Source organism: Athene cunicularia (genome assembly GCF_003259725.1).
Source record: "Athene cunicularia isolate RWA chromosome 6 unlocalized genomic scaffold, athCun1 chr6_part1, whole genome shotgun sequence".
Lineage (NCBI taxonomy): Eukaryota > Metazoa > Chordata > Aves > Strigiformes > Strigidae > Athene > Athene cunicularia.
The window spans coordinates 13,463,333-13,481,712 of record NW_020799105.1 but is presented as its reverse complement, the minus strand read 5'-3'; the positions used below and the strand labels follow the sequence as shown (position 1 = coordinate 13,481,712).

Genomic DNA, 18,380 nt, shown 5'->3' with positions numbered 1-18,380 from the left:
AAGACTTGTGTACACTCAGTTAAAATAAAACTCCAGTGATGAGTTTTCCTAACCCGCCAAGAGAGAATACATCTGAACGATAACACAAAAATTGCAGGGGATGAGGGTAGCTCAAACAGGGACTTGGAGTTGAGAACATTTATTACTCAGCCAGCCCCCAGAGTTTGACCTGCCATTCAACCATACCACGTGCCTCTGCACATCCTTCATCAAAGGGGGCTGCAATGAGGCACAACTTTTGCAGAGCAAACCCAAGAAATTCTGAGGATGTTCACAAATTTGCAGGTTACCACCCTTCAAGTGAGATGCAGTAACTGAGCATGTATTTGCTCATAGCCTGCCCTGATTGCAAAGTAAAACAGGCTTGTTTAAACTACTGCTTCAGGCACCTTTTCATTTGAAGTGACAAAGATGGTTTAAGCAAACACATTTTACTCCGCAATTGGGGTCAGCTAAAAATCTGGCCAATTACCTGTGGTCAATTCCTGCAGCTCAGCTGCCACAGGGTTGCTTCTGGCAATGATCACCTGTGATCACAAGAATGTCAGAGCAGTCCTAGAAAATTGTGCTTTCCCACAGGAGATGAACACAGCACTCGAAATTTTTTTTACTATTTTAATGTTTTGAACAAAACATGTGGTTTTCCTCCAGAGGTACACTGTGCTCAGCACAAAATTTCAGGGTGTTCCAGGGGAGGGGAGACAGGAGCACATACTGACCAGTTTCTTTAACCATTCTTCCCTGCAGAAAACATAATCACCTGCATTCCAGTGCTGATCCCAAAAAAAAGCAAAAATACTAAGTGAGAGTGGTTTAATCAGCCTACAGCTCTCAATGAACCCGAGCTATCAGCACGTTTTGCTGCTACGCAAACATACCTTGTTTCTACAGGAACACTCGGAAAATTAAGAGGTATCAATAAAAGTTGCAAATACATACTTCACTTGAAGTACATTCAAACTCTGTGTAGATTCTCATTTCAGATTAAAATGGCTTTAAATTACTGCTTAGTCTTCTGCCAAAAAAAAAAAAAAAAAAAAAAAAGCCCTGAGAAATGGTTCTTGCTGTGAAGAACTGTGAAGTTTAAATAGTCAAGACTGGCTGAAAGCATAGTTGTTATATCCACTTCACACCTGGACAGATTAAAGTGCCCCACACCAGAAAAGGAGGCTTCTGGCCATCTTGGAGGGAAACTCAGATCTGCCAAGATCCAGCCTGCAAAAATAACATACTTCAGAACAATCTTTGCAGCCTTTTTTTCTCTCTGGATGTTAGGTAAGCAGAAGAGCTTAAAAAAAAAACCAACAACAAACACCAAAAAAAAACCTGACAATATCTGAAAAATAATAAAGAATAGTAAAAATAAAGAAAATGGCTGGTCTAGGCTTCATAGAAAGGGAAAAAGGGAACAAGACTGCCCTTAAAGCCAGCATAGGATGTGGAACCAGGAAATTCACTGTTAGGAGAAAGCTCTGGCTAGCCATGACAAGGTCAGCCTTGACAGCCCTTCATCATCCCTGGAGGACGCAGTACCTCCTTGAAAACATGGTGTCACCTTGAAAGCACTCCAGCTAAGACAAGAAGGATCCCAAATAGAAAATCCACAAATACCCTCTGATTAAGAACCAGTTCCACAAGTTGCCATGACTTACACATTTGTGTTCGTTGCCCTCTCAGAGGAGGTGCTGCAGGAGAGATGAGCACCACACTGCGGCTGCATTGTGAGACAGCCACAGAGTAGGTCGTAACCTGGGGGTGGCCACATTACACCAGCTGCTCAACATTTGGAGAGCCCTACTCAGCCTCTTCACATTGGAGTGAGCTGAGGGCAAGACTGCAGCTTCACCTCCAAACTTCCTTGCTCCTGCAGGGATCAGGTTGTTGAAGGCAGAGCAGGCCCCAAGAGAAAGCTCAGCACCCTGTGCTCACCAGCTGAGAGGCAGCAAAGGCCAGGGGAGGCTCTCAACAGGTCTGGAACCTGTTCCAGCCCCAGAGCTGCATTCCCACAGCCTTACTCATACTGACTTGTCTGGGTGGCTCCATACACCTGTGATGAGGTTATATAAACCCACTGAGATCAGCAGAGGGATTTAAAAAGTATATCACTTTAATAAATCCACATACATACTCCAACTCAGAGGGAAAGCAAGCTGAAGGGTAAGGCTGAGCAGAAGAGCAGGCAGGGGGTTTGACCTCAGACACCCGCAGCATGTCCTGCAGATCCTGCCCTACGCCCCCACACCCATGTGTGCCACAGGCACAGCTTCACCTTCCCCTCGGAAAATAAGGTTCCTCAAGGAAGCTTGGAAGCTAGGTGAACGGTTGGACAAGGTGATCTTCAAGGTCCTTTCCAACCTAGATGATTCTGTGGTTCTGCGAAGCCCATGGGATGAGATCCTGACATCTTTCTGTATGCTGAACAGCACAAGTGGCTGATCTGCATGGGGCTGCTTAAAAAGTGCCCAAGTAGGGAACAGAAAGAGCATCAAAATCAAGCTCCTGCTTTTAGAAACACACTAAAAATACATTCTGCTAGAGGAGATGGCACAACAGCTAAACCACCTGCTAGGAAAATAATACTCAATTGCTAAAGTGCCTAAGTACAAACGTACATGATTTAGAGACTCTAATTTTGGTAAAGATAGTTGGGATGGGCTAACTTTCAGGAAGAGTCATTAACGCTTCAGAGATGCAAAACACTGGTTTTGCTGCCTGTCTTCTCTTCTTGACTTTACCCTCTGGTATCTTCACAAGGTGATAGAGATTAAGTCAAAGATCTATTTCTCTCTGTTCTTTCTTGCAACTTTGTTAGGGCACAACAGTTTCACTCTAACACAGGGCTATGAAACAGCAGCCTGAGATCTGGCACTGTGCACTTAGTTACTAGCAACCCACCTGCAGGCAGTGCTCTGGGACATGCAGCTGAACACCTCTGGAGCAGTTTCTTGTTCACAGGATCTGGGAGGGAAACCTTTCCTCTTGTTCACCTGGGCTTTCAACACCCACAGCCCCTTTACCCGCACAATGCATCCCTCTTTACCTTGTAGCAACTTGGTCTTTGAAAGTACTTTGAAGATGGCACTAAAACTGTTCTTATGTCCTGCTGTCAGACTGCAGCGAAGGGCCAACTGCTCCCTAAAAACCAAAACCACAAAAAACTCACCTGCAGGGCTGAGCTTGTTAAGTGGTGCCCCTGGGCTCAGGTGGAGCTGATCAGGGCCCCTAAGGCCCGTTCGTGCCCCAGGGCTCAGCACCTGTGGCTCTACTCAGCAAAGCCTCTGCTCTGTGGTGCTGGTAAGAGTCTGCAGGTGCCAAGTCTCAGCTGTTCCTTCTGCCTGCCCAACCTGCTCTGGAGTTTGTAGCTCTCGACACAACAAAGCCCACTGTGTGACCTGCTTTTTCACTGCTGTTGATGCAAAGGGTTTCAAGATTTACAGCAGCAGGACATGTTACTGGGTGTGTAGTATGTGCTCCTGCTGCTGTGAATTCACAAAGCAAATGTAAATTAAGGACTGGATTCTTGTTCCATGTCTCTGGTAGCTGACAGGTAATCCCAGAAGGGTCGTGCTCCTGCCTCTGAACTTGGTAAATTCAGTGTACAGTGTTTGGTTTGTGTCCTGCTTGTACAATACACCGAATACAGACCTGCCAGACAAGATCAGAGCTTGTTAGATATGAAGTTACTTTTAAAATTATCTATATATTGCAAGAGCTCTGAAAATGAACAATATTACATACTTTGCTCACTGAAAAAGAGTCCAGGATAGATTTACTGTGTAAGCTACTACAGCTCCAATCCAAACCAATTAAATTGAAGGAAGATTTCCTCTAACTTAAGTACCATGGATCATAGACCTTCGCCTCCATCTTTTCACGTATCTTTACAAGAACAAGCAGTTAAAGATATGCTTCCTGCTTCTAGGCTTACATCTTGCACAGACTGGAATTCAATTAACATTTTTCTGCAACAAAACTTGGAGAAGCACTTCAGAGCTGCTGCTCACAATGCAGAAGTGACTGAACAAATGATACTCTCATTAACGCGCTGCCTTTCCCTGCTGTGCAAGCCAAATCCTTGAACACTAAAAGCACCTCAGCATCAGCTGGGTTCATAGACATCCAGAGCAATTTTTCAAGCTCCATGACTTTTATAGACCAGGGGGGGAACAGATTTGGTATGCTTTAATCCATTCTATTATATGAACTCAGAAATAGTTTACACTCTCTAGCACTATAAATTAAGCTGGCTGCAGTTATTCTATTCCTGATTACGCTGAAAGTTACTGGCAATAATTTGATGACTCTATTTCCCCCCTCCCCCCTTTTTTTTTTTCTTTTCCAAATTAACCTATGAATTTAGTTTTTCTAGTAGTAAGTAAATAATGCAACAGAACTGGAGATAATAGCCAACACATTCACATCTGGATGCCTGAAGTTGTGGATGGACACAGTAAAAGCTCCTGTACTTTGTAGGTGGAATTTACTGTATTCCCTTCGCAGCTTTTCAGACTAGAACAAAGTATTGTATGAGAAAATCACAATTTTTTTTACACTTCTCTATGTTGATTTTTTTTTTAATCTAGAAGACTAATTGCTTCTTAGACATAAGTGAATTCACCTTTGCAAGTCATTAGACAAATACTATCCTACCCATTTTAGAAACTGGAAAACTCAAGTCAAGAATCATTTATGGATGGAGCTTCTTACTCTAAAAATAGTCCAATCTGTGCAATGCAAGCTACTATTAAGTACATCTAAAGATAGAAAATAATCTGTATTAGTGTATTCATAAAAATATATGCAATTAAGGAACAGATTCCATCTGCTTGGCTCCCTTTCCTTTGCTCTGACCACTGTAACACCTTGTCTCCTAAACACTGATAACAAAGAGAGAGAAAGATGTACACAGACTTGGATTACCTCTGGATAAGTTAGGAGGTATGTTGTACATACAGAGTTTAATAAATAAGTTGCTTCTCTACAGTGTGATAGTGTTCGAGTAGTCTAACTGTGCCTCTCATTCATGTGAATTAATAAATGTGACTTTGATTATTTATTTCAGTAAAAATGACTTTCCAGTATCAGTAAGCACAGCAGAGTCCAGCTCCAGGCTGGATACTCAGGACCTTAACAAATACTGGCTTTTATAAGCTTCAGTAAAAGCTACTTGAGATCCCATCAAACTCAAGTGCCCATGTCAGTTATTCTCAATTATTCTAACTATAAGGACATGTCAGGTACACAAAAGACAAGATTCAGACAGCATGACTGCCCTAAAATGATAACTTTAGCATAATGCACTTGACAGTGAAAAAGCAATAATAGCTATTTTGGGAACAAAAGAAAAATACAATGGATCTGATGGCTAAGTGTTCTGGTCCCCAGTGTAAAAGCAAAGTAGATCCCTGTCGTATTTAACTTGATTCCTTTGAATTAAACACTTCCATTAAAAGTTTCCCACAGTAGCTTTAATATTTAATTATGTATTCCACCAAAGGAAAGAACAAAATCTTTGCAAAGGGTTTTTTTTTGTGCATGTGAAATATTTATCAGTATATCTCTTTGGACAAGTATTTTTATCCCCCAGGCTGGGAAAAAGCTTCCATGTACAAATCAGTTTCAAAACATTTTATTTTACAGCTTGAAAGTTTTCTATACTTCAGCACCTCATGCCGTGACTTTGTTATTTCACTTGTTAATGAATGGTAATTAAATCTCTTTTGGCTGAAAAGGTTGGAGGGCTCCTGCTGTATTACAAAAACAATTTCTGAAAGTTACAAAAATGCCCAAGTGTCTAGAAATTAAAGAGTAAAGTTGGCTGTGTTTTAGGTCCAAGTTTGAATAGCTTGGAAGGATTTATGTGGGCAAACAGCATGTCCCAGTCAGTGTTTACAGTCCCCCAAACTGCACAGACATAATTATGTCACATTGTGTCTACCAGAGTAAACAAAATCACATTCTTAATAATGTACATTGTGGCCACAAACTTCCTTGATCTTACTAACAACTGTAACAAACACTGCATAAACCCTATTATATACTACATGCACAAAGAACTGCTACAGGTATACATCTAAGTTAAGACTTGTTAATTTTGCATTTGCTCAGTAGGGCTTTAAACATCAGCCTATTAATTTTTCTTCTTTTCTGTTTTCTCATTTCTTTCAGGTGCTTTGAGTCAGAAGATAAATGGAGTGCTTACAACAGAGGTAGATAAAGGGAAATAACTACGTATTAAGGCATTTTGTAGTGTTACAGTGCTAAATAGAGACACAGTATTGAAGAAATATCTGCATGGTCTCCAGTATTCAGTTACACCAGTGTAGGCTTCTGCTGGCATCATATGGGCAGATTTGGTTCACAGTTTGTAAATCAAAACTATGTAAATTCTACTATTAAATGCCTTTTCCTGGAGGCAATACAATGATTTCAGAGGCAAAGTTGATTCTGAATTTCTTTTAAAATTACAGTTTCTCAAACAAGTCAGCACAAATAGAGTTTAGCAAGAAACTGGGAATGGGAATGTGATGAGTCCATTCCTAAGCTGTAATTTTGGGAAGGGGTCTGCTGAGAGCAAAGCCGCCTCCGGTGAAGCGAGGAACATCAGACCTGTGGCATGGAAGCTCAGGCTCCTTGTCAGTCAAGAATCGCTTCTTCTCCCTTTAAATAGAAACAAAGAAAAGGAATATACATCTTTCATTCTGCAGCCCAATGATGTTTACAAACTAAGGGAATCTGTGTCCTCCAAAGTTTCTTTGATGCAACCACCTATCCAGTGATCATTAAAAAAATGTTGATTAAAGCCTGTTAGGCTAAACCACCAAGACTAAGTGTCTGTTTGGATCTAATTACAAGACTACTGATGCTTTCTGGAATTATTAAAAATCAGAATTAAATGAGCTTTCCTCATGCTACTCCCCAAAATGGTCAGAGCACCTCATTAGAGTAAGTTTGTACCTGAGCACTGTGAATTCAGATTTCTAATCACCACCTCATTCTAGCAAGTATATGCCTGTTTTCAAACAAACAGCTACATTCATCAAAGGGAGATATTTTTTCTTTGTTGAATTTTAATGAATGATGTGATCTGTCTTCACATTTTAACAAAGTTCTAGTGATAATTACCCTGCCTGTGACATTTGCAGAAAACTAACAGTGTGCTGTGAGTGCACTGACAGCCCCTGGAAGTTGCTGCATCGGAGGACCCAGGAGGGTTTGAATTTGATGGCCTTAGGAGGGAACAAGGGTTAGCTGGTTCCACTCTTATGAGGTTGGGGACGTAAGCACAGCACAACAAATATAAAGGGCAGCATATCAAACTCACTGTGATATATCTGGAGGTTTCGGAGAAAGGTCCTGAGATATTTAGAATTAACCAAGTGAAGCATTATGAAGTACTAGTTTATCATAACAACAGAGGTCTCAAGGCTTTACAGAGAAGGTCAGTGACATTACTTTTATTTTACAGTCATTGAGACTGAGACACAAACGTGAGTGCAACCATGCTTTTGCAAAATCTAGCCTTGTCACATTAGTACCCTTTCTCCATCCTCAGTAAAAGAAAACACTTCCTAGAATTACTACTTCTCTCTTCGTCCCTAAATAACTGTGTTGGGAGAGGAGGAAGTTCAGAGAAACCTGTAGGATGACTAGTTAAGCTTCCTTTTCCAAATTTAACCCATATGGAGGTGGGAGAATAGGCAAAAGATGGCATAGATGAACTTAACCATGAAAACCATATATAACTGTTTTTAATTGTATCAATATAGCACTAATGGATGTGCCAGCTGACAGCACTAAAAACTAACATGCTATATTTAGAGGGCTCATCCTATCTCACTATTGGGCTTCCAACTTTGGGGAGAGAAAATGATCCAGAGTCCATGCTCATTCTTTCTTCATGCTCCCATGGAGACAGCCAACAGATGTGCTCATCAGTATGGAAAACTCTATGCAGCCAAATACTGTAATATATTATGCAGAATTAATGTGCAAGCAGCCACATGCAAAAGCTCCGAGTTGCTACCGACATCTCTCAGTGCAGTTATTTACATATATAGGACTGCAGGATCAGGTCTCTGGTGTGGATTTAAGCTTCATATTTTCTCAACAATCCTTATCAAGGTCAAACTGGAACCCTGGTGCTAGAAGCAACTAGGAAAAGTAGGGAAGCAGAAAGTGTGCAAGCAGAAGAAAAGAATGGGAAGACTGAGAAAAAGAAAGCCTATGACATCTGGGAAAGAACATTCAGAATCAAAGAGCAGAAAAAGAGGATTTCAAATTCACAACCAAAATCTTAAACACTGGAATTTCAGCTTGAACACAAAGCTAAATTCTTGTTGTCACTCATATTCCTTCAGCATCCCATGGAAAGGTGCATTAGTTCAGTATCAAGACTTTAAATCACAAATCAGAGTTATCTTGTGCAAATCAATAAAAGCTTTAGATGGTACCTTTGTATGAGGTTATCTGAGAGTATTAATTCTCTTTCATACCAGAGTAGTCAATAATGCTATTAATGCTATTGTCCTGACAGCATCCTCTTTTTATTAGCAAACCCAGCCACATTTATTTCAGACATGATGTTAACATCATAGTGATCAAGTCGGTGGTCTGGTGTCCGCTGGGATTTAGAGCAACCTGAGATTGTACAGATCAAATGGCCCAATTCTTTGGCTAGCATCTACACACCAGGCAGTGCCTGTCCAGCCCAGTCCAAGGCAGGAACGTTGTGGAATGGCTGTATGTCAGGAGTGAAGGACTCCTCTAGAAAGTATCTGGCTGCACAACAGGCTCTCTCTATTGCAGAAAGCAAAAAACATGTCTTGCACAATTGGCAGTTTGGAGAAGGAAGGATTCACAACAAGGTTATTGCCTTTGCACTGCTGCTGGGCAACACTAAGCGCAGTCTAGAGATTACAGAAGCTGCAGCTATCCAGGACTGATATACAGTTAGTTATGCCTTGAGGTGTGTGTATTCCTCAAAGCAGGATGTAGTCCAACAGGTTGGACTGGAGAACAAAGCAATGAGGGGCAGAGGAGAGCAAAGCCCAGCGTCCTGGGCCTCTTTGTGGCCACCTCTTGGCTGCCACAAAGACAAGAGAAGCGCAGGTCAGGGCTGACTTGCTGGTAGCTTCTGGGCCTGATGTGGGAGCAATGAGATGCTATCAACCTGCAGAACACCACTAACAGCATCTGAATGTACTTCCAAAACACATATGTCACAAAGACACCATGCTCATTGGAATACAGTCATGCCTGCCTACAAGAACAACAACGCAAAAAGATGCACTAATGGTGGATATCTATCCCAAACCTATAAACAATGTGATGAGTCCAGCACTAATTGACCTGCAACACAAAATTCCATTCACTGTATATGATTACCAGACCCAAGTTCAGTCACCATCATCTTGCACAATATTTTTGTTTTACTTTAAAGAAGTTATGCCCCTAACAAGCTGGGTTTTTTTCAACAGTTATGACAGGAATTAATTCTAGGTATGCTATAACAACAAAACACGGGTGAATTTATTCTCATCTGAGGAACAGAAAAAAACATGATGCAAGGGCCCAAAATAGAAACATTAAGACTATTGTGAAGAGGATACTTAGCTGCTGGAAATGGATTATCAGGCGTTATGGTAGCCTCACATATTGATCCTAAAGCTCCAGGAAGGCCATTAGCACTGCACAATTATTTCTAATTCTAAACATTATGTGATTTTCAGATGGACAAAAGTCACAGTTTATCACTGACAATTTTGCTAATTTAGTCATCAAAACTGTTTGCTGGCTGAAATATGATTAAGGAATAAATAGATCCAGGCAGCTTTGAATTATATTCCGCAACGTAGAGAATTGTTGGCTTTAGTGTGTGAGGAAGGGACAGGCTGAGGATGGAAAGGGGTGGAAAGACAAAATGCATACACAGGAAAACTTGGTAACAGATCATGTCATCTAACTGCAGAAATGTAAGAATCTTCTCTTTAAAGTAAATAACCCCATTTTCAGAAGTGACTAATAATTTTGTTGTCCCAGCTTGGAGATTCATTATCAGAATAGTCTCATCTCTCAGACTTTGCAAATTAGGTCATTTTAATGAGCCACAAGTTGGGCAACTAAGATGCTAGTCATTTTCCTTTAATCAAGAGGAGCAGCTGAATGCTCAGTTGTGGACTGGGAGTAGCAGGGAGGTGCCATCAAACTGCTACTAGTTAAGGAGAGACAATAATTACCTACAGGAAAGTTCTTAGGCTCTACCATCAAAAGAGTAAGACACCTGACAAAGCCAGACTCAGCACTGCTCACTCTCCTCCATCTGGAGGTAGGAAAGAAACAAGAACTGGTTGGAGAATGCTCTTCCCTGCAACCATTGGCAATAATATCTGCCACCAAAAGGGAATATTCATCAGTCACAACTACCACATTTTGGAAATAATGACATTATTCTTACACCAGGACTATGTAGTTGACACTTGAAGAAAGGTTGTCCCCCATATTAGATACTGTTTCATTACAATTTTAACTTGTAAAATGCACTGAGGTCCTCAAAATGCTTGAGGATCTCTCATGCTATTTAAAAAGTCATGGCAGTCAGGTGAACTTCCTGGTGACTCATAAAAGAGAAACATTGCATCCATTTTTTAAAAGGGTAGAAAGGAGGACCCTGGGAACAACCAACCTGTCAGCCTCATCTCTGTGCCTGGGAAGATCATGGAACAGATCTTCCTAGAAGCTATGCTAAGGCACACGGAGGACAGGGAGGTGATTCAAGGCAGCCAGCATGGCTTTAGCAAGTCCTGCCTGACCAACTTCTGTGATGGAGTGACTACATCAGTGGACAGGGGGAAGAGCTACAGATGTCATCTATCTGGACATCTGTAAGGCCTTTGATAGAGTCCCCCATAACATCCTTGTCTCTAAACTGGAGAGATATGGGTTTGATGGGTGGACTGTTCAGTGGATGAGGATTTGGTTGGATGGTCACATCCAGAGGGTAGTGGTCAGCAGCTCAATGTCCAGATGGAGATCACTGACCAGTGGTGTCCTCAGGGGTCTGTATTGGTACCAATACTGTTTAATATCTTCATCAGTGACATAGACACATAGTGGGACTGAGTGCACCCTCAGCAAGTTTGCAGATGACACCAAGCTGAGTGGTGCAGTTGACACACCCGAGGGATGGGACACCACTTAGAGAGACCTGGTTCGAGAAGTTGGCCCATGTGAACCTCATGAGGTTCAACAAGGCCAAGTGCATGGTCCTGCACCTGGATCAGGACAACTCCCAGTATCAATACAGTCTGGGGGATGAAGGGATTGAGAGCAGCCCTATGGAGAAGGACTTGGGTGGATGAAAAGATGGACATGAGCCAGCAATGTGCACCTGCAGCCCAGAAAGCCAACTGTATCCTGGGCTGCATCAAAAGAAGCATGGCCAACAGGTCAAGGGAGGTGATTCTCCCTCTCTACTCTGGACAGGACAAGAACATCCAGCAGAGATGTTGTGGCATGTTCTGCAGTCCAGTTAAATTATCCATATCAATGAGATGGTGCCCAGGGGACACAGATTAGTGTCTGGTTTCTCACGTCAAATTATAGAATCATAGAATAGTTTGGGTTGGAAGGAACCTTTAAAGAGTCCCTGCAAATTAGATCATGTTACTCAGAGCCCCATCTAGTCTGACCTTGAATGTTCACAGTAAATCTAGGCCTTGAAGATCATGGTAAATCTAGACCAGACTGAAGTAATATGAAGGATAACATTCAGGAAAATTAGGCAACAATAGTATATCCCCTCAGTCAAATCTGGCCACAATCTGATCAATAGGGTAAAGCAGGTTCTAAAGAAAATCAAGTTTATGCAGAAAATTGTGTAGATAAAACTGTTCTTTTCCCATACTTGGCCTGTTGTTCTTTGCGTTTCTGAGCCAGATATTTCTTCTTCACATTCAGAAGCTCCTTGGCAAGTCTTTCAATTTCATGTTTGTGTTCTTGGCTCTGTGATTCATACATATTCAATTCTGAGGACAAAACCTAACAAACAAAAGGCAAAAAGCAGAAACAGATGTTAGTTTCACTTATACATAAGTTAGTACTTTTAGAAGCACTTTTTCCTTTCACATTTGATGATATAAGACATCACGGTTTTCCACCACATCTCATTTTCTATCATGATGTTTCATTTGATCACCTCTGCTCATTTAAGGACAATTTACAAAATTAAGTCTATACCATTTAACAACAATAAAACATGTAAAATATGCTCCAAGCATTATGGGAATGGTGTTAATACATACATTAGCTCTTAATGTTCTGGGACACAAATTTGGGTGAAAACCCAAAATTAAGGTTTTAAAAAATAATAAAGCAGGAATTTATTCAATAATAATGGGTAATATTCACAGGGATCCACTTTGTTATGTGAAGCAATTCAATCCACACAGGCAAAGTAGTACCAGGCAGCGCAAATATGAATACAGTGCCGCTTTCATGTGAATCAGTAAACTTTAAGGAAAGTACGAGTGTGCACAGTGTGTTTTCCTTCGTTAAGAAGGAGAATAACTTGACCTGGCACCACAAAATGGCATGCACGCTACTGTGTTACAGCATACTGTGCCTGAAATACACAGTAGCAATTGACTGCATTAAGGACAAATGGGAACCGTATGGAAAACTTCAAATCACATTCAGTTTAGCTAAACTTTGGCTTCTATTTTACATTTTCTACATTGTTTTTCTTCTCAACGGAAAGCTAAGATTTGCATAACAGCCTCTTTGTTTCCTAAGGGCCCATCTGCTCCTGCATTTTTTTCCTCATGGTTAGTATAGACGTGATTATGATGCAGTGAACAGGAGATGATGACTTCAACAAAGAGAGAAGCTGTAGAAGTAGATGAACTCCTGCAGAGACTGATCTTTCATGCAGGCAAGAACAAGGGAGGATCAGCTTATTCTATCAAAGAATCACTTCTTAATGTCATGCTTTCAAAGTTTCCTACAAGATGTCTTCAGAACCAGGAAATCCTCCCTTCTAGTGACAAGGGGTTAGGACAGATTACTTCTGTCATCCCTATAAAAGTTGCAAGTCTAACACACATGTATACATTGCAAGAGAAATAACAAGAATTTAAAACAGGGTTCTCAATATATTCCCACTAGTTTGTTAAAAAGAGAACAAAATGGCATTGCTTACTTTCAACTGTTTAGTCTTCTCTCGGAGATTGTGCCGGTAGAGCTGCAACTGTTTTGCGGCTTCAGGCCCAGGCTGCCGGGCCAAGATGTGCTTCAATTCCACATAGAGTTTCTCCTTTTCCTAACAAAAAGACAAGAGGAAGAGCTCTTATAAAACTATTATAGCAGCAGCAAAACCTGTGATGAAATCAACCTCACTGAAATGCAAGATATTTGCAGAAACAAATCTGCCTGTGTGTCAGTCTTTCCTCACTAGCCATAAGGTATTTAAAGTTGTTGTGATAGCAGTGGGAGAGCTCATTAAGAGAAACATCCAGCTACTTTGAACCACGAATGAAATACTCTTAAACACTGTCATCAGTGAGCACACTCTACCACAGAGAATATAAAACAGTTACTGGAAGAGTATTCAGGGGTGGGAAATTAATTACTAGTAACTGTGCTTATTGCAGTGTTTCTTCTTATGAGCCACATTGCCTTACATTAAGGATCATAGCTTCACTCAACAGGATGTGAGCAGGCTATAGAAATGTCAGGGAAGGACTGTACAAAAGAAGAACTACTTCTTCCAAAGAAAATCCTGCAAAGCACATGTACACGCACATACACAAACTTTCAGTTTCTCTGCAGGAGCCCTGGGAAAGGGAAAGTATAAGCAGAATAACTATGACTAGCACAATTACCACCAAGTAACTTTTATTTGTCATTTGTCTCCTCTTCCTTCATGTTGGAACAGTATACTTGTGGGAATTGGATATAGCCATGTCTGAACAGAAACACACCATGAACGCACTTACAACTTTCTGTAATGAAATGCCGCTTTCAACTGCGTTTTGAGGATGTACTTGGTTTTAGTCTGAGGAATAAAGCTCTAAACAAAGCCACCTTCATACTTAGCGCATTACAGTATTTTTAGTTACTACTCTCTCAGACTAAGATTATTATTATTTAACATTATTTAGCAAGATCCCATCTTTGTGTGGTACCTGGAGAGACAGACTAGCAGACAAAAGATTTAACTGAAGAAGACAAAAATAGGGTAGGTGATTATTTACACTGGCTTTGACAAGACCCTTTTTTGCTGCAGTTTTTATAAGCTCTGTCTACAACCCTTACCAAAGAACTCTTCCGCTGATGTGGGAAAGAGTACCATCGTATCACCTAGTATTGCTACATTTGGCCTTGCTCAGCGGTTGAGTCGGGATTTTCAGAAGTGGCTTGTTATTGTGAACATGTAAAATTCTAGGTGTCCAGTATTCAAGAGCATAAGGAGTTTGGAGTTTATAGACCTGAGCATTTTCTGAAAACAATGCACTATAATGGTCACAAGTTGGGACCCAAAAATGGAAGCACTTCAAATCATAAATTACTTTTGCAAGCATTGCGTTTAAAATCCGAATATTACTGAGGAAGACTTCCTTATAAACTAAGTTGTTCACAGTTTGTCTCTGGAAAAATCAAAACCTCCTGAAATTCAAAGTTTGCATAGTGGCAAAAATTAAATTGAGAATTCATTCTCAGCAGAGAGCTGTTATGTCATTACAAGTGATTTCCACCACCACCTTTTCTTTCTGAGGAAGCAAGATTTTACTGCAAGTTAAAAACAACAGCAAAAGAAAAATCTGCCTTGTCAAAATCTGGCTGGTCAGTATTAACATTCCACCCCTGAATGTGTCACAGATTTGTATTTTGGAATAGTGTAATGGTAATTTGGATAAATATGGAGCTGTTGATGGATTGAAGGTCTTATGTGCAATTGTTTTCCAATTTATTTCTCTCCTAACCCTCTACAAGGGCCAACCAAGCTCTTCAAACATTGTGCAATGGTGTGTATAATAACCTCATTTAGAGACAAAGCGTGCAATTCTATTATAAGGAGAATCTATCTTATGCAACAGAGACTCGTTAGCTGTCCGATGTATATTGTTTCCATAATCCAACAGAGGCAGAACCAGCTGTCTTATAATACATATACTGTCCTTCCTTGCTAAGCGCTGTCCATCTCTTTTACATCTAGTCAATTAATTTGTCACTGAGTTAGAAGCACCATATGTCAGCAAAATGTTAAAAGAAAAACCTGGATACTTCTTTCTTCAGCAGCAGAAGTTTATATTCACGGGTTGGCATTTCTGTAATTTCTGACATTTTACCCCAAGATGCAAAAAAACAAACAAAAAAAACCCAATTCACTTCTATTAATTTTAAAACAGCAACCACCAGAGTAAATGTAAGCCAGTCAGTCAGAAATACGGGTGATACTACCACCAAAAATGCACTGCTTACAGCAGATACTTTTATCTCTACACATAGGAAATCAGGAATGCCCAGGAAAAAAAAAAAACAAACAAACAAACAAAAAAACACCAAACCCAAAACAACAAAAAACCGCAAATTAATAAAGAAAAATTTTGGTTTCTACAGTACTCTAGCTATATGCAAAGGACAGATAAGCAATACAATGTGTATTACATGCAGATATCCTGTAAATAGCCAGCTATCAGATACAGCATAGAACATGTAGAAAGACCTGTAGGGTTGTCTGATGTGTGAGTTATATTCAAAGTAGCTTTCAGTTGTAGCGTATCAACTAACATCCCCAGAAGATGGATCTATATTGTTTGGGGGTTTTTTTGATTTGGAAACAACTAAAATGCAAGTGCAGTCCTTAATGCATAATTCCCAATGGGTCCAGATAGAGAGAAGGTATCCTGACTGACAAGAAAATCATAAGTCATCAATGATAATCAGCAGTGTAGCAGTAATTCAAAAACAAGAGGGTAAGCTAATCTATTTGGTACCTATTGAAAGTCAGTTAACACTACTTTTGTCCAAAGCAGAAGTTGGTTAACATTTATTTCTGTTGGTGGCTGCACAGATGACATTGGAGAAAAAGCTACCTGAAAGCCTTCACCCATTGGGCAGGAATAAGTCAATCCATTATAGCATGTGTAAAATGGATTTTGTTGGCTTGTCCCAAACTGCCTCCCTTCACACTCCACTCCGTGCTCATGCCAGGCTCCAGTCACGACATACATCTTGCCAGAGTTACGAGTTCTTGAGATGAAAAGAACTTCAAGTCACAGACACACTGCAAGGCACTAATTCTTCTTGAGGAGGTGAAGGAAGATCCATCAGATCTCTCTGTAACTCCATGCTGTTAATCCTTCACGAGTAAGAGTGATGTACATGTCTTCAGTTCAGGTCTAGTCCAGTACCAAAGCTTTTTATGTCATACTTCCCACAGCAAAATTCCCATAGAATTCAGCAGGTGTTTGACTGTAGAACTGAGCCCATAATGTCAAAAAGCTTCACTGGTTTATGGCATAAACTAAACCAAGCCGATGGTGAAGAGATGAGGGCACATTCATTTTGTGTATGTAGGGCACACTGGGAGACTCAGATTGAGGGTTACAGTCAAATTTCAGGCATTCCAAAGAGAATTTCAGCACCTCTGTGAATACCTGCTATAAAAACTGCGTAAATAAAACTCCACATTATTTTTAGAACAGCCCTTCGTGTCTTAGATTTGTTTTCCAGGGGAGCTCCAAGGAGCCCACAGATCTGCCTTTAGGCTCGGCCATGACAATAAGTTTCTGCATCCCTAAGTCTCTCACTCATTAATTCGGAGGTGGGGGGTGGGGAGGTGAGTGGTGCTTTCCCCTATATTTAACTGCCTACTGTCAGCCAGAATCCAGAGTCCTCCGGGCCTGCTTGCTCTACAGTGAACTGAGAATTTTCTTCTGCAGAAAACTGGGTGATGTTTGACAAATTTCAGCTGATCCTTCAGGACCCAGGGGTCACGAGTTGGCTCGGTCTACAGAAAGAAGAATCATTTTTGCCAGCACAATCCTATTGCAAAAGAAGCTATTGCTGCTGACTAGTACAGCCCAATTTGCTTGGTTTTCCCCATCAGAAAGACCATCAGCACATTCACAAAGTGACACCAAGGCATTTCACTGCCTTGACAAGGAGTGGGAGGCAGTCACCAATGGTGGGATAGACCAAAGCACCTGGTATTAGCTCTAAAGATGTGACTCGATTTCATGTCATCCTGTCCCTCACCATGACACCAGGAAACTCCTGAGATGACCTGGCTTATTAGTTAGCCCAGGGTATTATTCTGAGTCAGAGACGATGGATGACCGTACATTTAATGAAGATGTATTCAGAGCAGAAATAGGCCATGAAGCCCCAACTTCTTCATTTTTATCAACTTGTCTTTCCAGATAGATAATTCAATAAATTTACCTGGCATAGCTGCACACCAACAGCCTTCTCCACCAGACCCACAAAAATCCTATTGTGCACCAAAACCTTTCAATCACACAAATTACTAAAAAAACCCACACACAAAAAAAAAATCCCCAAACTTTGACTCCCAGCAATCGAGCTAAAGAAAATACCCAACAAGTTAAAAATGTAGAGCAAAAGTGTGCAACGTAGTTTATGGTGGCAGATCCCAAAGCATTTAACCTAGCTAAAAATCCTTATTTCAATTAGTAAGGTGAAGAAAGCAACACAACTCTAAGCACACTACAGTTCCTCATGGCTTTGGTGAGGAAAACAAGTCAGCCAACGTGTCACAGGGGGCTTTCTTGTTTATTGGCATTATAACCAAAATGTCAGTGCTATGCTGAATTCCAGAGCCATTTTGTTTACGACGCCATGCAGCAGCAGAGCATCCTTAAGGGGTTGTGATCCCTTTTCAGAAGTGTTAAAAAGAACACTGGAATCAGAACTAAATACATACATAGACATACACACCTAGTCACAGGCATTTTACCTGTCTAAACTGCATGTTTATTTGTGTGTATGTGTATGCCTAACACAGTAGCTCTTGGCTCAGGACATCTATGATTAAAAGTTTTATGAGGTGTAGAAAAAATTAGCATATGGTAACCTTCACGAATTTTATAACAATAGAAAAAAGTGGCCTCCAGCACTGTGAGAAATGTGCAGCATAAACTTTTCCAATAAACACTTTTCAAAAGCTCCTGCTCTTTCTTGTGTGTTTCACATCCATCAGCAAACACCTCTGCAAGCATGCAGTTCCCTAGAACAGCTTGTATTTTCATCATCATCTAGACCCTCCTCTGTCTAATGTGAGGGGTTTTTATTGGGTAAATTAATTCCGGTTTGAAACAGGGCACTGAAGCCCTTTCACAATGTGGCAATACTAACAC

At 40.7% G+C, this 18,380-nt stretch overlaps 1 protein-coding gene and 1 long non-coding RNA gene across 2 annotated transcripts in view; one reads left to right on the top strand and one right to left on the bottom strand.

Moving 5' to 3' along the window:
- LOC113481551 overlaps window positions 1-6,270 on the top strand; it is a 99,340-nt gene extending 93,070 nt beyond the window's left edge. Inside the window, exon 4 of the long non-coding RNA XR_003398695.1 lies at window positions 6,169-6,270. This is a non-coding gene — a long non-coding RNA (uncharacterized LOC113481551). The remainder of the gene's footprint in view (window positions 1-6,168) is intronic.
- Window positions 6,271-6,532: 262 nt separating this feature from the next.
- The window catches only part of CFAP58 (cilia and flagella associated protein 58), a 61,497-nt gene continuing 49,649 nt past the window's right edge, over window positions 6,533-18,380 (bottom strand). The window contains exons 16-18 of the mRNA XM_026851295.1: window positions 13,199-13,318; window positions 11,906-12,039; window positions 6,533-6,660 (exon numbers count right to left, since the gene is read on the bottom strand). Coding sequence (XP_026707096.1) covers window positions 6,540-6,660; window positions 11,906-12,039; window positions 13,199-13,318 — 375 coding nt within the window. The 3' untranslated portion in view covers window positions 6,533-6,539. The remainder of the gene's footprint in view (window positions 6,661-11,905; window positions 12,040-13,198; window positions 13,319-18,380) is intronic.